Genomic DNA, 22387 nt, shown 5'->3' with positions numbered 1-22387 from the left:
GTTGAGTTGGGCAAAAATACACAAGAGAGGGCTGGGAAGGTGGCTCAGTGGTAGAGCGCTTGCCTTGCATGCCAGAGGCCTGGGTTCGATTCCTCAGCACCACATAAGCAAAAAGAAAAAAGCCGGAAGTGGCACTGTGGCTCAAGTGGTAGAGCACTAGCCTTGAGCTGAAGAGCTGAGGGACAGTGCCCAGGCCCAGAGTTCAGGCCCCATGACCGGACCCAAAAAAAAAAAATACACAAGAGCATGAGGCTCTGAGTTCAAGCCTCAGTGTTGGCAATCAATTAATCCATCAAACTCCATAGCAGCAATAAAAAAACTTTTATATTCTGCCATGCTCCTAAAATATAACATTTAATATTTCATTTAAAATATTAACACCCTCTTTTATTTTCACTGGGAGCCACAGCCCAGATCCAAGGTGACATTTAAAAGACTAAGCACGCTATATTAATACAGGCCATCATTAACATTATTAACACAGCAACCAACCATGATCAGAAGAATGCTGGTAAACACTGAATGGAACTTTTTTTTTGGTCAAAGCCACATGGTTCAGGTATTCTAGCCCACAGCAAGGAAATCTACCACATTCCATTAAGACCAAGCCTAGTAAGGGACTCTGCTCCCTTGAAACAGTCACACACCTCTCCATTCCCCACAGCACCCAGTGAAATGTTTAGAGTTTTCCATCCCATTAGTTCCTGTTTTCTCCAAATAATCAAAACATCTGTGCAACAAACACACTTTTACCAGCCTTTCTAACTATTGAATGCAGCAAATCAATTTTGAATGCTAGTTGTTACAGATGTTTGTACTCAAACTAAACCCCAAGTCAACTCCTTTTTTTAAAAAAGGGAGAATAAGTAATACCTTCCCTGTAAGGATCTAACTGGACAATGACCTGTAACAATGATCTGAGGTCTTCCAGTTTCTGTTCCCATGGGGTTCAGCCTGCTTAATAATGTGTGTCGGGCATAGCTGATTACTCAGGGCCAAATTCCTGGTGTCAAATTCGAGCAGGCTGTGCCAGGTTCTCTGCCACAAACTTAAAATAGGTTGCTTTTCATTGAAACTAAGGGATTGGAACTGAAGTATCAAGCAGAAAACATGGTCTCAGAATAATTTGCCTTTTTTTTTGTGCCAGTACTGGGGCTTGAACTCAGGCCCTAACTCTTGCCCTTTAGTGTTTTCACTTAACACTGGCATTCTACCACTTGAGCCACAGCTCCACTTTTGGGTTTTTGTTGGGTAATTGGACATAAGAGCCTCACAGACTTTCCTGTACAGGCTGGCTTTGAACCATGATCCTTAGATTACAGCCTCCTGGGTAGCTAGGATTACAGGCATAGGCCTTTGACACCTGGCAAAATTTACTTCTTAATACCCCATTTCAGCTGGGCACTGGTGGCTCACGCCTGTAATCCTAGCTACCCAGGAGGCTGAGATCTGAGGCTTGCAGTTCAAAGCCAGCCCAGAGAAGGAAAAGTCGTGAAACTCTTATCTCCAATAAACCACCAGAAAACCAGAAGTGGCGCTGTGGTGCAAATGGTAGAGCACTAGCCTTGAGCTGTAGAGCTGAGGGACGGTGCTCAGGCCCAGAGTTCAAGCTCCATGACCAACCAAAAAAAAGACCCCACAGAAATTTAGTCTAGTCCTGCAGAAGCCACAAAACACTGGAAAGAATTACCTGTGCCAAATTTTGGAGATTATTCTTTGTTTCAATCCTTATTTGAACTTTACTTCTTATGAGATATGAAATAGCAAGAAGGTCAAGCTCACAAGATTTGCTAGTTTGAAAGCTGGGCCATATGCCCTGCCAGCTACAGGGCCCACAGCAAGCTCCTAACTACCCTGTGGGAGCTTCCTTATGAATAATAGCACTGACATTTTTGGTGGGATTATCAAGATTAACACAAACTATTCAGATTTTCTTGCTTGGGTTGGCCTTGAACTATGATCCTCAGATCTCAGTCTCCTGAGTAGTTAGGATTACAGGTGTGAGCCATGATGCCCAGCCTTCAGATCTTGTTTTTTAATACCACTTTTCCAGTAAAAGAATCTAGAGCTCCTTGGAAAAATGGGCCACTCTACAGCTGGGACTGACAATATAAAGTAATACTGGAGCGTCTTATTATGCTTAAGCAAACACTCAAAAAAACAAAAACAAAACAAACAAAAAGCCCAAAGTGATAGACAATGTCACAGAGGCCCAGAAGTCACCAGAAAGAACTCCTAGTCGCCCAAACTGGAACAGTTAACACAACTAAATAAATATGCTATTTGTGTGTGTATATGTGTGCATATGTTCTGGGGGGGGGGGTGCCCGTGTGTGTGTCAGTAATGGGGCTTGAACTCAGGGATCTACTTTTGCTTGGCTTTTTTACTCAAGGCAGGTGCTCTTGAGACAGTTCCACTTCCAGAACAAAAAATAACACAGTAGTACATTCTAACCCAAAGTATAAAATAAATCCAATGTAACAGACAGATCCTAATCCAGACTACCTTCAGAAAATCTTCTAGGGCCAGATAAAGATAACCAGAGCACATCATAAGTCCATTCATTTGCCAAGACCTATGATAAAACTGTACTGATTGAGGGGCTGGGAAGGTGGTTCAGTTGAAGATTGCTTGCCTTGCATGCCTGAGGCTCCGGGTTCAATTCCTCAGCACCACATAAGCAAAAAGAAAAAAGCCCGAAGTGGCGCTGTGGCTCAAGTGGTAGCGCGCTAGCCTTGAGCTGAAGAGCTGAGGGACAGCGCCCAGGCCCAGAGTTAAGGCCCCATGACTGGACCCTCCCCCCAAAAAACACAAAAAAACTGTACTGATTGAGTGTAACATTTGCATATAAATAAGAACAGAATAGAGAACCTTGGAAATATATCACATGTGATATAAGCCTAATATGGTACTGAAAGACAGTGGGGAAAAAAAGGACTTAGCTGAACCACTGAAGGCTTATGCCTGTAATCCTGGCTACTCTAGAGGCTGAGAATTGAGGATCATAGTTCAAAGCCAAACAGGGCAGGAAAGTTCATGAAACTCTTCTTTCCAACTAGGCACCAAAAAGCTGGAAGCAGAGCTATGGCTCAAGTGGTAGAGAGCCAGTGGTTGAAGTAAAAAAGCTCAGGGATAGCACCTAGTCTCAGAGTTCAAGTCCCAGTACTGGCAGAGAGAATAAAAGGTTCTTAATAACATTGAGATAACCAAATAGCTAAGAAAAGCAAACAGCATATGTAAAAATGTCAAATTACGCTGGGTGCCAGTGGCTCAAGCCTGTAAAACTAGCTACTCAGGAGGCTGAGATCTGAGGATCGCGGTTCAAAGCCAGCCTGGGCAGGAAAGTCCGTGAGACTCTTATCTCCAATAAACCACTCAGAAAATCGGAAGTGGCGCTGTGGCTCAAGTGGTACAGTGCTGGTCTTGAGCTGAAGAGCTGAGGAACAGCGTCCAAGCCCAGAGTTCAAGCCCCATGACTGACAAAAAAAAAGTCAAGTGACTTAAAAACAGAGCAGCACAAAACTGCAAAGCAGGAGACTCTCTTCCTGATCTTGGAATAATGGAAAGATTTCTTATAAGGCACCCCCAAAACCATCTTCTAATGAAACAAACAATAAAGGAAAATTTGACAAATCACATTACATAAGACTTAAGGACCTGTGATACTAAAGTGAAAACATGGAATAAGATATTCCAATATATACAGATGACAAAGGAACAGCATTGATTAAATATACATTTTTTTTATCTTAAGAATAAGCAAGGGGCTGAGCACCGGAGGCTCACACCTGTAATCCTAGCTACTCAGGAGGCTGAGATCTGAGGATAACAGTTCAAAGCCAGCCCAGACAAGAAACTCCATAACTCTTTTTTTTTTCTTTTTTTTTTTTTGTCGGTTGTGGGGTTTGAACTCTGGGCCTGGGCGCTGTCCCTCAGCTCTTCAGCTCAAGGCGAGTGCTCTACCACTTGAGCTACAGCACCACTTCCTCCATAACTCTTATCTCCAATAAACCACCAGAAAACTGGAAGTGGTGCTGTGGCTCAAGTGGAGGAACGCTTGCCTTGAACTGAGAGAGTTGAGGGACAAACACCCAAGCCCAGAGTTCAAGCCCTATGACCAACCAAAAAACAAAACAAAACAAAAAAGAATAAACAAGGGGCTGGGAATGTTGCTTAGTGGCAGAGTGCTTGTCTAGCATGCATGAAGCCCTGGGTTCAATTCCTTAATACCATATAAACAGAAAAGGCCAGAAGTGGTGCTATGGCTCAAGTGGTATAGTGCTAGCCTTGAGCAAAAGAAGCTCAGGGACAGTACACAGGCCTGAGTTCAAGCCCCAGTACTGGCAAAATAAAAATAAAATAAAATAAGTTTAAGGTAATCCAACAGAAAACTTGATAGAAAATGGAATGGACTTCACATAAAAGAATATATCTAGGATAATCTTAGCAGATGAGCAGAATAGTTCAATAGCTATGTACATATGACAATATAAGATGATGCTAAACGAAATGAACTCTGAGACATGGACAACAGAGGTTTTTCTTTGTTGTTGTTGTTCTCAATATATGATGCAATTTCTTTTTTCTTTTGTGTTTTCCCCCCTTTGGTTTATCCTCTGTTGTCACTGTTTGATTTTGGTACCTTGGGTATTGTATATACGTTTATCTAAACTAGGGCAGGGAAAGGGAAAAACAAAATGGTGATACAAAAGACAAAGGGGGAACCTATGCAACAGTGATACTTACAAGGCAATATGTTGGAAATGATCTGTACAACTTGGGGTTTCCAATTGGGGAGGAGAGAAGGAGGGAGAAAAATGAGGGAAGGGGTAACAAGTTAGATAAGAAATGTAATCACTGCCTTACTTATATAACTGTAACCCTTCTTTACATCATCTTGACAATAAAAATTTTTTTAAAGCAAAGAAAACAAGAATGAGATTCATTATACTTATAGATCGACATGTTGAACTGAAGCCTCTGTGTATAACTTCTTAAAGTTTAATAGGCAAGGAAAAAACAAAGAAAATGAGAATGGCCAACTAGACATATAAAAAGGTGTCAGCTCTGTTGCTAGCTAAGGAAGTATAAACTGAAATGACTGTCAGATGCCACCACACATACTTAAGTCTCCCAATACCAAGACTTAGCAAGGATGTAGGGCAGCAGGAAGCCTCACAAATTGTGGGTATTTACTCTGGAGAATACTGACATGACCAGATTAAACTGAACATGTGTCCATCTTGCTAATTAAACTCATATACCACAGCTCAAAGATCTGTGAGACCCATATGGCATTGCAAAGTGTGGACAAGAATAGCAAAGAATGATGCTCAAAATATGAAACCAGAAGTACTCATCAGCAATAAAATAGATACATAAAATGAAACCATACACAGCAATAAAAATGTACAAACTTCAGCTAACATTCATTTGGGTGGATCTCATAAGCTGGTTGAACACAAAAAACAAGTCATCGCAAAATACATTATTATTCCACTTGTATAAGGTTCAAAAGCAGGCCTGTCACTCTGTCAGGATGTTCTCCAACATGTTCTTGAGGACCCTTCCCCATCACATGTACCAAGCCCACTCCCACCTCAGGTTTTGTCCAGAAGCTTCCTCCTTTCAGGAATCTTCTTTTTACCCCAGTCATAGTTAACCCCACCATGACAGGTGGCATTCTCTCAGCTCTGTCTGTGACACTGGCCACCATGACTCACCATCTCCATAGCCCCACTTATGACATGTGATGTTTAACATGTGACAGAACTGGCAAGCCAAATTTCCCTCTTCCTATCTTACTCTTTTTTCACTTCTTCTCCAGATGCCCTTCTCTTGCCAAAAAACTCTACTCCAGAATAAAAGTTCCTGACTCACTGGCCCTACCCTCACCAATATTTTCCAGTGTGGCTCTAAGAGAAAACAGAGCATTATTGTGAGATCTCAGAGACCACAATACCATTCCATAGAAGGGGCAGTGATTATACCAATTGCATCCAAGTGCTCTTGGTTGCATGGATGGGGAAATGGGAGGGTCTTGCATAGAGGAGACCAATGATATCAGCACCTTTCAAGCTCATCACTCACACCTCTGAGAGGAAGGAAGATTCACTGTTTACATTTCTCAGCCAAGTCTCTGTGTGTGTGTGTGTGTGTGTGTGTGTGTGTGTGCACACTAGTAGTTCTGGGGCTTGAATTCAGGGCCTGGGCACTGTCCCTTAGCTTTGTTGTATGTCCAAAGCTAGTACTCTACTGTTTGAGCCACATCTCCACTTCTGGCTTTTTGGTGGTTAAGTGGAGACAAGAGTCCCATAGACTTTCCTGCCCACGCTGATCGTGAACCACAATCCTAATATCTCAGCCTCCTGAGCATTTTAGGATTATAGGTATAAGATACCAAAACCATCTTCTACTATCTCTCTTATTGGGTAATTCTCACCACTAGTGGGTGTCCTATCATTACATCATGGTTCCCGCCTTTCCCTTTCTGATTCATTCACAGTCCTAATGATGCTGGGGAGAAGTGGAAATGGTCACAGAGCACCTTAAACTTGAAGAGCAGCTCACATTACAATAGAATCCATTAGCTGAATCCCATTATCTGGCAGAATCCAAAAAGGGACTTATGTAGAGTCAAAAGTTCAAAATCACCAGACGCTGGTGGCTCAAAGTTGTAATTATAACTACTCAGGATACTGAGATCTGAGGATCCTAGTTCGAAGCCAGAGTAAGCAGGAATGTCCTTACGTCTCTTATCTCCAGTTATCCACCAGAAAGCCAGAAGTGGAGCTGTGGCTCAAAGATAAGGGACAGTGCCAAGCCCTGTATTCAAGCTCCCATACCAGCATACATGCATGCATGAACCCCTCCCCCCACCCCCTCCCCACACAAATTCAGAATCAGCAAAGCAAGATCAAGCAAAGGGAATATGGAACTAGATAGTGTCATAGAGGAGGGGTGAGGTAGGAGTAGTTTCTTCCAAGAAAGTACTTATGAGGGTGGCTATCCAGGTTTCTTATAAAGATGACCTTTATAGAGGAACCATGAGGGAGTATTTCTGGCTTTAAGGCTAGGAGGGATAAGCTGGACTTTTCTTCATTGATGGCCACCTCACAGCCAAATGATCCCAATTCCCTGCCTCAGCCAAAGACAAATCGGTATGGATTGGATAAAAGAGAGTTAACATTCCAGGGGGAGACTCCTGTTATCAAATGCAAGCAAACCAATCCAATTTCACATTTTCTCCTGATGACAGTTGATGTGAGGAATGCATAAGAGGAAGGACAGAGAGCTGCTGGAGCTGCTTCTATAGGGAGTGGGATGGAGTAACTTTCCTGAAAAGTGAGATGCCTCTCTATTCTCCATAAAGCCTGCAAGGAGCAAGAGGCCCAGGCAGACGTGGCCTACAATCAGTTGGGATGTATTCCTTCTTCATTCTTCTCTATCACTTAAGGCAATATGTTTCCAGGTATGATTTTTGAACCATTTGGAAATGGATCACTTAACAAATCAATTTGCCTGTATTAGTTATATGGAGATTCTTTCACTGTTACATCTCCACATGTGTTTACACTATATTCCAATCAATCTTACCACCTCTATCTCACTCCCTGCCTCCCTCCCATGCCAAAAAAAAATAGCATCTGCAGCAGGTTTTCTGGTTGCATTTTCATAGTTGCAATCATGTAGTTCAACTGTATTCAACCTCTTTTATCCTCTCTGCCAAGCCAGCCCTGGCCCAAGAACCAGAGTCTATTTCTCTCCTTACTGCTGATCAACAGGTTTTCTTTTTTCTTTTTAAGGTAATTTTGATATGTATATATATATATATATATATATATATATATATATATATATATTTTTTTTTTTTTTTTTTTTTGGGTCCGGTCGTGGGGCCTAAACTCTGGGCCTGGGCGCTGTCCCTCAGCTCTTCAGCTCAAGGCTAGCGCTCTACCACTTGAGCCACAGCGCCACTGCCGGATTTTTTCTTTTTGCTTATGTGGTGCTGAGGAATCGAACCCAGGGCCTCAGGCAAGGCAAGCGCTCTACCACTGAGCCACCTTCCCAGTCTGATAAATATTATTTTATGTGATCAGATACACATAGGTATTTGTACCTTTCTGTTCCTCTCCTAAGAGTATCCTCCCTTTGGTCTCACTGTGTGTGAATGCCTAGAGTCCTATATAATTTGATCAACAGCTTTTGTTGAGTTTTCTCTTCACCCTCTTTTTCCTTTCTCCCTTCTCCCTTCCCCTTTTCCTCCTGCACAGTCTCTTAGTTTAATTCATGTTCCATATTTAACTATAAAAACAATCATGCGTATGTATATGTGTGTGTGTGCATGTACACATGTCCATAAATATGTATGTCTTTTAGGTCTAGCTAAAGATCACTTTTTAGAATACCTATATCTCTGCCTGTCTCTTCCTACTGAATCAGAACTGCTGGGACTGGATCTTGAAATAAAAATTTTTAATGAGTCACACGGATTCTTATGCTTTAAATTTTTTTTTAAACCACCAATATAAGGTTATCCCCTTCTTCCCTCCCTCCCTCCCTCCCTTCCTCCTTCCTTCCTTCCCTCCTCTCCTTTCCTTCCTTCCTTCCTTCTTGACTGAGTTGCCCCACTTTCCCACTTGCCCAGACTGTTGGGTGCCTCAGACTTTCTGAGAAGATTTCTTTCCTATGTGAACTCTAGGCCAATTTGTTATCCTGCAGCCAGAGAAGGCCTAGAATGAGCCCTGGGCCACATGTCATTTGCTCTGCATGTGTGTCTGCTCCTCCTGACAGCCTGGACAGGCCAAGCCATCAGGAGAGGTTTTCCTCCCCGGCCTCTGCACTGCTGAGGTTTTACAAGCAGTTGGCAACCCAGATCATACATGTTCAACAGAGCTGAGGTTCTTTCTTTTCTTCTTTTTTGCTTTCTATTTTTTTTTGGGGGGGGGTCCGGTTGTGGAACCTGAACTCTGGGCCTGGGTGCTGTCCCTCAGCTCTTCAGCTCAAGGCTAGCGCTCTACCACTTGAGCCACAGCGCCACTGCCGGATTTTTTCTTTTTGCTTATGTGGTGCTGAGGAATCGAACCCAGGGCCTTATGCATGCAAGGCAAGCGCTCTACCACTGAGCCACCTTCCCAGAGTTTCCTTATGGAGTTTATGCTGGTCTTGAACTCTTGATCTTCCTGCTTCTACCTTCTGAGTGCTGGGGTAACAGGCATGTATCTCCAGGCCTGGCCAATTTTTCTTTCTTTCAACATTAGCATGTCCTTTAAATGTCCTCAACTTTATAATCTTTACCCAGGTGTTAGCAGATGGTAAGGAGCAGGAAATAGCCAGGTCTCATCAGGAGCTAGGCATCCTGCCCCTGAGTGCTGGGCCAATGCTACTCCAAGGTGAGTACTGGTGGGAAGGAGGAAGGAGGAGAAGTGGTGGTCACAAAAGCTGTTCTATGCCATCCAAGACAGTTTCCTACACCCACGGTGCCTCCATGCTCTAGACGCTCAAGTCACAGGATACTCTAGCTTTATGATCATCTCAACAGAGAAAGAATTTTGTCTAGCACTGTCCAAGATAAGTCAGGAAAATCTCTCACTCAGGTTTAGAGCCTTAAAAAAATCCAAACCATGGGGCTGGGAAGGTGGCTCAGTGGTAGAGCGCTTGCCTTGCATGCCTGAGGCCCTGGATTCGATTCCTCAGCACCACATAAGCAAAAAAACAAAAAAGCCGGAAGTGGCGCTGTGGCTCAAGTGGTAGAGTGCTAGCCTTGAGCTGAAGAGCTGAGGGACAGTGCCCAAGCCCAGAGTTCAGGCCCCATGACCGGACCCCACCAAAAAAAATCCAAGTCAGAGCCAGGTGCTGGTAGCTCACATTTGTAATCCTAGCCACTAAGGAGGCTGAGATCTGAGGATTGCAGTTCTAAGCCAGCCCAGGCAGAAAAGTCTGTGAGACTTTATCTTCAATTAAGCACCAGAAAACTGGAAATGGAGCTCTGTGGCAAAAATGGTAGAGTGCTAGCCTTGAACTCAGTGCCTAGGCCCAGAGTCAAGCCCCACAACCAATCCCCTCTCCCCCCCAAAAAAAATCAAGCCAGAAGTCTTGAATTTACCCCTGAATGGCTTTCACTCTGAGGGGGTCTTTATAGTTTGAGCAACCCTAGTTCAAAGATCCCAAGTCCAAAATGTTCCAGTCTGACATTTTTAAAGTAGCACCATGAATCCACAATAACACTTCATTTTTGTGCACAAAATTATTTAAACTATTGTGTAAAATAACCTTTAGGCTATGTTTATAAGGTGTAGGTGAAACATAAATGAATTGCATGTTGTAGACTTGGGTGTATCTTTTTTTTTTCAATGGGCTTGATTCACTTTATTTTTTTTTATATATAAAATTCTATGTTGTAGCTACAGCTGGAGCCTGGGTCCTCTGCATGGAGGCTCTGGTTTGGGTTTTCACAAGATGGTCACTGAATTCCTGATAAGGAGATTTGGTGATTATGGTCTTTTTCCAGAGGTCAGGGGTCAGGTCTTAGAGATGGCATCAAAGGTGGCCTTGGCGAAGTTCCCCAAGGTAGCAGTACAGCCCCTGGCATCATCGATGCCAGCCATCAGCAGCAGCTTCTTGGGGATAGGAGCTGACACAATCCCGGTGCCTTTGGGGAGGGGGATGAGGTATACCAGCCCAGAACCGCTGCGGCCTGTCACCTTGCACAGGACAGTGTGAGGCTTGCCAATCTTGTTCCCCCAGTAACCTCCCCGCACAGGGATGATGGAGAGCTTGGCCAAGATTATGGCACCTGGGATGGCAGTGGCAATCTCCTTGGAGCACTTAACAACCAGACGGACTTGGCCATTGATGCTCTGGCCAGCTAGAATCTGCTTCTGCGTGGGCATAATCTTCAACACCTCATCCTTGATCTCAGACTCCTTGATGGGCAGGGAGGAAAGACAGATCTCCAAAGACTTGATCTTCATGTCTTTAACCAGGTGGCCCAGTTTGGTGACGGGGATCCACTGATTGTCTTTGGCCTTGCCTCCAGGAGGCCTATGGCCATGACCCCAGCCTCTACCATGACCACAACCTCGATTGGGTGGCATCTTTTTATGTTTATGAAAATAATGCTGAGATCTGAAACCCAAACACTATTGGTCATAAGGATTTCAGATAGGGGGCTACTTAATTTGTACGATCTTCTGGGCAGTGATGGACAGAAAGCACACTGATGGCAGAACAGAACTTCCTCTGCTAAGCACTTTGTACTTAGATGTTTCACATGGGTTGGGCCAAATTCGGAGACTGAATTCCACTTCCATTCCAGTCCACTCTCAAAATACCCCAACTAGCTTACATGGCCAAAGTAGGTAAGATGGTATCAGCTTCACACACACACACACACACACACACACAGAGGAACATACACCACATGTTCACACACATGCAGGCACATGTACATACTGTTATCCTGAATGTACCCCCCACCCTCCCATCTTATGAGAAATACAGTTTCCTGGGAATTACAGGACAACAAAGAACGTTGTAATCAGAGTAAGAAGGCCAAGTGCTGAATGAGGTTGAAGGCTTAGAGATTTGGCCAACTCCCCAGAAAATTTCTGATAGCAGGCAGAATTCAGAGCAGCCAGACTGGCTGACCAAGAACTAAATTCTCCTGCATGGAAAGCAGGTGGCCCAATTGGCATCAGCAAGCAGGAGCCCACAAGGATCACAGTGCTACCACTGATCAGACTAGTGCACATATACTCTGGGCAGAGAACTACAGAGCAGCCTTCTCCTTTCCTCGTTCTTAAATGGTAGTAATTTCATTGTTGTTGGGTTTAAGTGGGTATTGTTTTAAGTTTTGTTTTTGTGGTAGTGAAAATAAAATCTAGGATCTTGCACATAATTTGGTAAGTGTTCTATTACTGAACTATAATCACCTTTCTCTAAATAGGAGATTTTGTATATGTGTGCATGTGTGGGGCTGGTACTAGAGCTGTTCCTTAGTTTTTCCACTAAAGGCTAGTGCTCTATCATTTGAGCCACATCGTGACTTCTGAATTTTTGGTGTTTAATTGGAGATAAGAATCTCATGGACTTTACTGTGTCTCCTGGCTTAGAACCATGGTCCTTAGATCTCAGTCTCCTGAGTAGCTAGGATTATGAGCATGAAATATCATCTCCTAGTTTAAAGAAGGGGAGTGTTTAATAAAATAATCTTTTCTTTTCTTTGTTTTCTTTTTGTGCTAGTCCTGGGGCTTGAACTCAGGGCCTGGTCTCTGTCCCTGAGATTCTTTTTCTCAAGCTTAGCACTCTACCACCACTTGAGCCATAGCACCACTTCTGGTTTTTTCAGAGTGGTTTAAAGCCAGGTGTTCGTGGCTCAGACCTGTAATCCTAGTTACTCAGGAGGCTGAGATCTGAGGGTCAAAATTCCAAGCCAGCTGAGGCAAGAAAGTCTGTGAGACTCTTATCTCCAAAAAAACATCCGAAAACTGGAAGTGGCACTGTGGCTCAAGTAGTAGAGCACTTGCCTGGAGCTGAAGAGCTCAAGGACAGTGCCCAGGCCCAGAGTTCAAGCTCACGATTGGGCAGGGGTGGGGAGGGAACTTGAGTGGTTTATTGTAGATAAGAATCTCAGAGGCTTTCCTTCCAGAGCTGGCTTTGAACTGTGATCCTTAGGTGTCAGCCTCCTGAGTAGCTAGGATTATAGGCTTGAGCCTCTGGTGCCGGGTTTTGTGTTTCTTTTATGCACTGGGTGTATTTATCATGGTTAAGTTAATCATTTATCCAATTTAATCCAATCATTTTGCCATTTTTTTTAGCTATATGATCATACATAATGTACATATACACATTTACCACTATTCTTATATATTACCTTTTATCTAAATCAACATTTTCTTTGTTGAATTTTTGTTGGGATAATTATAGATTCATGGAAGTGGTGCTGTGTGGCTCAAAGTGGTAGAACACTCGCCCTGAGCAAAACAGCTCAGGGATAGCACCCAGGCCCAGAGTTCAAGCTCTCATGACTGACAAAAAAAAAAAATAAATAAAATTGTAGATTCACATGTAAAGATAACAAATAATGTCAACAGATTTCTTGTTTGCTTAATTTTTCAAAATTATAATATCATCATAAACAGGATTTTAAATTGATATGTCCTGTCTTGTTTAGATTTTTCTAGGTTGACCAGTATTTACTTTCTTTGTGTATGTGTGTGTGTGTGTGTATGTGTATGTGTGTGTGTGAAGTCTATACATTCTTATCAATTGTGTAAGTCTATGGACAAGTTCAAATAAAGGTATTTTTTGTTAACCATTTATAACTACGTCAATTTCCCCTCCCCTATACTATCATCCCAACCATAAACCCCAGCAAACACTCACTAATCTATCTTCTCTCTCAAAAAATGTTTTCTTTTAAAAAATGCTATGTAAATGGAATCATACATCATACATAACAACTTTGAATTAGCTTCTGCCATATTTTGGCTTTAGAATACAATTCAAAACAAAGTCCCCATGTTAAAGGCCTGGGCTTCAGTTTGGTGTAACTGGAGGTGTTAGCAACTTTAAGATGGTCCTAGTGAAAGACTGTCAGTCATTGTGCAAGCATCTCTGAAGAAGGTGGGGAACTTCCTTCCTCCTCTTTCATTTCTGGCCATGAGGTGAATGGGTGCTTTGCTCCTACCACAATGTATCATCACAGGCTCAAAGAAAATGGGCCAACCCATCAAGAATTGATACCTCTAAAATTAGGGGCAAAAATAAACCTCTCTATAGGTTAATTTGTGTCAGTATTTGTTATAAGAATGAACAGCTGTCTAATTGAGCGTGATTCACTGGGCATAATTCCCCTACAGCAACATTCAAGTTGCATGTAATAGCATTTGTTTCCTTTTATTGCTGTGTGGATGTACCATAGTTTATTTAACCACTCACTTGTTGAAGGACATCTGGGCTGATTCTAGTTTGGGGCTGTTACAAACCAAGTGTCTATGAATATTTATGTGCAGGTTTTGTGTAAGCATAACATTTCATTTTTCTGGGTAAATGTTCTAGAGTGCTAATTGCTTCACCATGTGGTAAATGTTCTCATGCTTAGTTTTGTAAGAAACTGTCCAACAGCTTTCTTTCTGGACTGGCTTTGCTAGTGAGTACAGCTATTCATGTAGCAAGCATGAACCACCCTGCCTTTATATATCCTCACCAACATTAACGTGGCTGCTGTCTTTTTCCAGCCATTCTGACAAGTCCACAATGATGCTGAACATCTTTTCATATTCATCTCTCCATCTTCATATTCTCTTGTGTGAAATGTCTGTTAATCTCTTTTTATCCCCGTCAACTTAAAGCTGTGTGTGTGTGTGTGTGTGTGTGTGTGTGTGTGTGTGTGCATGTGCATGTGCATGCATATGTGCGCGCCTGCGTGCACACACACATACTCATGCCTGTACTGGAACTTGAACTCAGTACCTGGGCTCTGTCCCTTTACTTTCTTATTCAAGGCCTGTGCTCTACCATTTTAGCCATACCTCTACATCCAGCTTCTTGATGGTATTGGAGATAAGAACCTATGCACTTTCCTGCCTAACTGGCTTTGAACCTTGATCTCTATATCTGTGTCCTGAGTAGCTAGATTACAGGCAGGAGTCATCAGTACCTGGTTATTATCTTCTTCCTATATAGACAATAATGTCTTGAACATAAAGTAACTTTTCATGAATACATGTGTAAGTTGGGCACCAGTGACTCATACCTATAATCCTAGCTACTCAAGAGGCTGAAATTGGAGGGTTGTGGTTCAAAGCCAGCCCAGGCAGGAAAAGTCTGTGGGATTCTTATTTCTAATAAACTACCAAAACATCAGAAGTGGAGCTGTGGCTCAAGTGGTAGAGCACTAACATTGAGCAAAAAGGGGCTCAGTGCTCAGGCCCAAGTCTTCGGACCAACACACACACACACACACACACACACACACCCCTTCAAAGCAATTTTATACTACTATCATAAATGGAACACTACTATTAATGGTCATAAAAGAATGAAAAAAAAAAAAAAAGTAGGAATGAAACTGTCTGCAGACTTCTCTCCCCTACCTCTCACTCATAGGGAGAAGAGCAAGTGTACACAGGTGTGAGAAACTCACTGGTCCCCAACACCACATGTGCATAGAAAATATTTGCAGACCTCAGGCTCATGGGGAACACTCCCCAGAACAGACCACGTACTAAGTCACAAAACAAACCTCAAAAGAATTAAAATCATTAAAATTACACCAAGCATGTTTCACATTACAATGTTATTAAATAAGAAATCATTGACAGAAATTTGGGCAATCCACAAATGTGAGAAAATTAAACAATACACAACTAAATAATGAGTCAGGAAATAAATTAGGACTTTGAGATCATTAAAAGCAGAACATACTAAGACTCATGGGATGCTATAAAAGTACTATTTAGAGAACTCTTTATTATTGTAAATATTTACTTTCCTAAAAATCTGACATAGATATGCTCAGCTTCAATGTAATAGTGTAACTAAGAACACACTCAATAGAGAAAGGCTAAATGCTGTGCCCCTAAATTCAGAGAGAAGAAAAATATCCATTTTCATCACTTTTGTTGGGCTGGTACTGGGGCTTTAACTTGGGGTTTTACATTCTTGCTTGGCTTTTTTTTTTTTTTGCCAGTCCTGGGGCTTGAACTAAGGGCCTAGGCACTGTCTCTAAGCTTCTGTTGCTCAAGGCTAGCACTCTACCACTTGAGCCACAGCACCACTTCCAGCTTTTTTTGTTTATGGGGTGCTGAGGAATCGAACCTGGGGCCTCATGCTTGAGAGGCAAGCACTCTACCACTGATCCACCTTCCCAGCCCCTTGCCTGGCTTTTTTGCCAAGGCTGATGCTCTGAGGATTGAGCCACACCTTCACTTTGGTTTACTATTGGTTAATTTGAGATCAGAGTCTCACAAGACTCTTCTGCCCAAGCTAGCTGTGAACCATGACATTCACATCTCAGCCTCTTGAATAGCTGGGTTTACAGGTATGAGCCACATGTGCCCAGACTTCCCCTTGTTCTTGATTGTAGTCTGTATAGCTCTGTCTGGAATCTGAGGTTCCATTAGTGCTAAAACTAATCTACCTCAGGGTTACTCTTAATTCAGATTTTAAGGTGCCTTACAGAATAGCGTGCTTTGTAAAACAGCATGCTATTGTTAGAAATAGGATTACAGTTCAGGTGTAGGCCTAAGCAAAGGGCAAGACCCTGTCTTGCAAAAAATAGGCTGAAAGTGTGGCTGACTGCTTAGCAGTCTAAAACTAAACATCATTCTAGGCTTTCTCACTAACGAATTCAGAGGTTTGAAGAGTCATTTTTTTGTTGCCTAATTAAAAACTAAGTCTAATCTAGATTACTTTTATGTGTAACAGAAGATACAAGTTGTACACTTCACATACAATTGTGAGATTTTGTAAAGCTACATTCAGACCTCACTGAGTCTCAACTAGAAAAAAGGAAAATGCCCAGAGCCTGGACTCCTGAGAGTGGCCCTGAAGGCACCATTAGTGGCAGCTAGTAGAGGGCCTTGAATTATCACCCATGGAGATGAAGAAATTGAGAATGAATTTTAGTTGAAAGGGAGATGGATGGGTTATGGTTGTCAGAGCATCTTGCAAACCACATACATAAGATAAGCTGTGTGTAGTTCAGAATGCCTGCAGAGGGGAACATGGTTCCAGTATGTCTGGGTGACTTCCACCCAGGAAGTGGTATGTTCAAAGGCAAAGCAGCACATCTCAGGCATGTTTTGAGTAGAGGCTCCATTCATCTAAGAGTTGTAACTTTTCTTTTTTTTTTTGGAGGGGGGTGGGGGGGAGATCCGGTCGTGAGGCCTGAACTCTGGGCCTGGACGCTGTTCCTCATCCCTTCAGCTCAAGGCTAGCGCTCCACTTGAGCCACAGCGCCACTTCCGGCTTTTTTCTTTTTGCTTATGTGGTGCTGAGGAATCGAACCCAGGGCCTCATGCATGCAAGGCAAGCGCGCTACCACTGAACCACCTCCCCAGCCCAAGAGTTGTAACTTTTTAAGGCTCCCACTTTCCCATTCCCACGGTGATAGTGGGAAATGCCAGGTCCCCTTTATTGGACTTTGGGAACTCCTTCCATAGCATTGTAAGATTTAAAACAGTAAATGCCAAGCCGTTATCTCTCCAGATGCTATTGGTTTCCCTGTTATTTGTCTTTTTATCATGTGGCTACCTTTCAATAAAGCCCATCCTCCTAGTTTTTGCTGGTTAATTAAAGATAAGAATGCCAGCCACTAGTGGCTCATACCTGTAATCTTAGCTACTCAGAAGGCTGACATCTGAGGATCATAGTTTGAATCCAGCCTGTGTTGGAAACTTTATCTCCAAGTAACTTTTATCTCCAATTAGCCAGCAGAAAATTGGAAGTGGCACAGTGGCTCGAAGTGGTAAAGGGCTAGCCTTGAGTGAAAAGCTCAGGCACAGCACCCAGACCCTGAGTTCAAACCCTAGAACCAGGAAAAAAGAAAAAAGAAAAAAAAATAGCATCGCACAGACTTTCTGTTTAAGCTGGCTTCAAATTGAGATCATGAGATCTCAGTGTCCTGAGTAGGATTACAAGCATGAGCCATGACAACTAGCAAAATCATCCTTGTTAAAATAAAAATGGGAATTTTACACAGCCATTAGAAAGAATAATATTATGTCATTTGCAGTGAAATGGATGGACCTAGAGGTAAACCAAATTCAGAGAGACAAATGGTTCATATTTTCTCTCATACATGGAAACTAGATCTAAAATACCCAGGGCATAATAAATTATACAGGTCTCTAGGCATTCACATACAGTGAAACCAAAAGAAGATACTCTTGGAAGAGGAACAGAAAGGCACAATGCTTATGTGCATCTGATCATACAAAATAATATTTATCAAAATTAACTCCAGGAAAAAGAAACGAGGTTCTTTTTTCTTTTTCTTTTTTTCTTTTCTTTTTTTCCTATTTATTTATATGTCTTTGGGAGTATAAGGGGAGGCAGAGGAAGTAAACAAATGCAGCAATGGTACTCATTGGACATTATGCTGAAAATGAACTATACAACTTGTGATGGGAGGGAAAAACTGGGAGAGAGTGAGGGAAGGAGTAACATTGTCCAAAAGGAATTATTCTTTACTTGAGTTATGTAACTGTAACCCTTCTGTACACCACCTTTATAATAACAAAAAGAAAAAACAAAATAGGAAAAGCAGAGAAAAAATTAAAATAAAATTAATTTCATTTAGGTTTTGTTTCCAAGTAATGAAGAGTATTATTTAATATTATTTAACTCAACATCCTTTTCTGCTTTAATTTTACCCATCTGCATTCCCACATACAAGGCTGTCTCCACTCTAAGTTTCTCTTTACCGCAGTGAGGTGATGTTAGATGATACTGCCTTGCTCAGCAAAGCCTCGCTGTCCCCGCTCTGGCTTTCAGGGCAGGGAACTCTATCCAAGCAAGTGGTTTTAGGATTATAGTAGAAGAAGGCAGATACATGAACCAAATCTAGGAAGTTTAAAGATTTGTCCAAAACCCAGAAGAAGAAGAAAAAAACAAGTGATTAAGTGGTTTATAGCTGTTATTATAAACCACTGTGATGTAATGCAACATAAACCTTTTGTAATCTCAAAGGAACAGAGCCATTTGTCAAGTGTCATAAGAACATCTGAAAGATCCATTTTCATTGCTTAGTTAACTGGCTTATTATTAACTGGCTTAATTATATTTGGATTAGGAAAATGGGAAGCACAGAGTAATTGTCTTCATGAAAATCAACAACTAGAACTATTGATAATTAAATCAGCAAAGTGAATGGAGACTACATAAACTTGCCACAGTAGACTTTAATGGTTCATTTTCTATAGCTTTAGTTAGTCAGAGTCAACAGGGTCCAAAAATAACAAATGGCAAATTCCAGAAGCTGGGTCTTTGGGGCTCACGCTTATAATCCTGGCTACTCAGGAGGCTGAGATTTGAGGATTGTAGTTTGAAGACAGCCTGAGCAGAAAGTCCTATGAGAATCTTATCTACAATTAACCATGAAAAATCCAGAAGTAGAGCTGTGGCTTAAAGTTGTAGAGTGTCAGCCTCGAATGAAAAACTAAAGGATAGAAGAAGGTCCTTAGTTCAAGTCCCAATACAAGCACAAAAAACAAAGAAGAGGGCCGGGAAGGTGGCTCAGTGGTAAAGTGCTTGGCTTGCATGCATGAGACCTTGGGTTTAATTCTTCAGCACCACATCAGCAGAAAAAGAGGAAGTGCTGCTATGGCTCAAGTGGTAGCGCACTAGCCTTGGTATGAAGAGCTGAGGGACAGCACCCAGGCCAAGAGTTCAGGCCCCCACGACAGACAAAAAAAAAAAAAGAAAAGAAAAGAAAGAAAGAAAGAGGGGGAGAGTGAAAGAGAGAGAGAACAAATAAAGAAAATTCCAGAAACAATTCATAAACTTTGAATAACTCTCAAGTATGATTATAATTTTTCTACTTTATTATTAGTTGTTGTTATTAATCTTTTGTTGTGCCTAACATATAAATTAAACTTTATACATGATAAAACCCAGTATATATTAGGTTCAGTACTATTTGTGGTTTCAAGCATCCACAGAGATGCCTGGGTTTCAATATCCAGTGGGTTTCAATATCCACTAGGATATTGAAATGTACTGCATAGATAAAGGAAGACTACTATAAATCCCTTTGAAATAGTATTGTTTTAATAAAGCAGCTAGCTTAACAGGCTAGATAAAGCTGTTTTCAAAACTCTAATTCACTCTCTATGTGGTATGATTTAGATAAGGTGTGAGTGAGTCCCTATGGATCATGTGCTGGAAATTTGGTGCTCAGTGTGAAGATGCTGAGTTGGTGAACCTCCTAAGAAATGAAGATTGGGGGGGGGCAGGGCTGGGAAGGTGGTAGAGCACTTGCCTTGCATGCTCAAGGCCCTGGGTTCGATTCCTCAGCACCACATAAGGAGAAAAAAAAAGCCAGAAGTGGTGCTGTGGCTCAAGTGGTAGAGTGCTACCCTTGAGCTGAAGAGCTGAGGGACAGTGCCCAGGCCCAGAGTTAGGCCCCACGACCGGACCCAAAAAAACCCCAAACAAACAAAAGAAATGAAGGCTGGGGCTAGGGAGGTGGCTCAGTGGTAGAGCGCTTGCCTTGCATGCCTGAGGCCCTGGGTTTAATTCCTTAGCACCACATAAGCAAAAAGAAAAAAGCTGGATGTGGCGCTGTGGCTCAAGTGGTAGAGCGCTAGCCTGGAGCTGAAGAGCTGAGGGACAGCACCCAGGCCCAGAGTTCAGGCCCTACGACTGACGCAAAAAAAAAAAAAAAAAAAAAGCATGAGATCCTTCATGCTGATTGAAGGCATGGCTTAGTGATGAAATACCTGCCTAGGTATTCTTTTCCCTTAAACCCACTCCAGTTGAATAATACCATACTGACCACAAGTGATGAGTCCTCAACTTACTACTCTGACAGCACAAATAATAGCACAGGTTCATAGGCAATCAGGAATGGAGGATACAAACTACACACACACAAAAAAAATGAATCTTACCTTATATCTGAGAGGTCACATTTGTTACCAGCAATAGCCATTACAATGTTTTCTGGACCATGTTCTTTCAGCTCTTTAACCCATTTCTTCAAGGTATGAAATGAATCCTAAATGAAAAGTTAAAATGAATCACTAAAATGGTTGTCTTATCATACTTCAACCAACTAGAAATACAAACCCCATCTAAGCCAGGTGCCGGTGGCTCATGCCTATAATCCTAGCTACTCAGGAGGCTGAGATCTGAGGACCACAGTTCAAAGCCAGCTCGGGCAGAAAAGTCCATGAGACTCTTATCTCCAGTAAACCACCAGAAAACCAGAAGTGGTGCTATGGCTCAAGTGGTAGAGTGTTTGCCTTGAGCTGAAAAGCTCAGGGGCAGCATTCAGGCCTGGAGTTCAAGCCCCACAACCAATATCAACAACAACAACAAACATAACTTAATGAAGAAAAATATGGAATTATTTTAACAGAAATAACAGAAAAGGCTGAGCATGGTGATACAAGCCTTCACAGATCTAACTGCATTCTCATAAAGAGGGGGAATCACAGTACAGGCTGGCCTAGACAGAAAAGAAAAGAGAAAACACAATCAAAAAATGCCCTAGGAGAAATGCAGTTAATCTTAGCTAAGCTGTAGTTAGCCTGTATAATATTCCTTTTCTGAGCTGGGCACTGGTGGCTTATGCTTGGGAAACTAACTACATAGATGGCCAAGATCGGGAGGATCATAGTTCTAGGCCAAACTGAACAAAAAAGGTTTATGAGCTGCCCATCTCAAAGGGAAAGCTGCATGGGCAATGGCACATGCCTTCATCACAGTTATGACAGGAAGCTGACTGAGGTCCAGACTGGCCTTGTCCAAAAATCAAACAAACAACACAAAAAAGCATGAGAGGGCTGGGAAGGTGGCTCAGTGGTAGAGCGCTTGCCTTGCATGCATGAGGCCCTGGGTTCGATTCCTCAGCACCACATAAACAAAAAGAAAAAAAGCCGGAAGTGGCGCTGTGGTTCAAGTGGTAGAATGCAAGACTTGAGGTGAAGAGCTGAGGGACAGCACCCAGGCCCAGAATTCAGGCCCTACGACTGGACCCAAAAAAAAAAAAAAGCATGAGATCCTTCATGCTGATTGAAGGCATGGCTTAGTGATGAAATACCTGCCTAGCAAGTAAAAAGCCCTGAGTTCAAACCCTAGTACTGCTACAAAAATGTTTTGAAATATTTCACAATTAAAATATGATGAAGTTTGTTGAAAATAAACTATACAACTTGTGGGTAGGGGTGGGAAGAAAAAATTAGGAGAGAGTGAGGAAAGGGGGGACATTGTCCAAAAAGAAATGGACTCATTACCTGACATATAACTGTAATCCCTCTGTGTGTGTATAACAAAAAAAGATGAAATTAAAAAAACTGCATTTGTAATTCTCTTTTACAAGCAACATTACTTAAAAAATCATAGCCTTGAGTCTCCAAGGATAGGGGGATGCACAATGTGCATTCCTATGTCAGAAAGGAAATGCACCTGTTTGGAATCCTATCTTCCTCTTTGGCCCTTCCCTTGCAGCCACCTTCCAGGACGGAGGCCAAGGTGGGTATCACCCTAGTGAGAGGCATGCAGGATTTGTAGACGGCATCAGCAATGGCTCACTCAGCTAACAGTCATGAGCACTGAGTCATCTCTCCAAGGAAAAACAAAATAGTTCATCAGGCTCTGGTGGCTTTTGCCTATAATCCTAGCTACTCAGGAGTCTGATATCTGAGTATTACCATTT

General features: G+C 42.2%; 1 protein-coding gene and 1 pseudogene across 1 annotated transcript in view; both read right to left on the bottom strand.

Moving 5' to 3' along the window:
- Rab31 (RAB31, member RAS oncogene family) overlaps positions 1–22387 on the bottom strand; it is a 134909-nt gene that overhangs the window by 27354 nt on the left and 85168 nt on the right. Inside the window, exon 5 of the mRNA XM_013035842.1 lies at positions 20619–20725. Coding sequence (XP_012891296.1) covers positions 20619–20725 — 107 coding nt within the window. The remainder of the gene's footprint in view (positions 1–20618; positions 20726–22387) is intronic.
- On the bottom strand, positions 10393–14273 carry LOC106000562 (annotated as a pseudogene).

Source organism: Dipodomys ordii, unplaced genomic scaffold (assembly GCF_000151885.1).
Source record: "Dipodomys ordii isolate 6190 unplaced genomic scaffold, Dord_2.0 Scaffold226, whole genome shotgun sequence".
NCBI lineage: Eukaryota > Metazoa > Chordata > Mammalia > Rodentia > Heteromyidae > Dipodomys > Dipodomys ordii.
The sequence above is the reverse complement of the archived record's forward strand: the minus strand, read 5'-3'. Positions and strand labels throughout refer to the sequence as shown.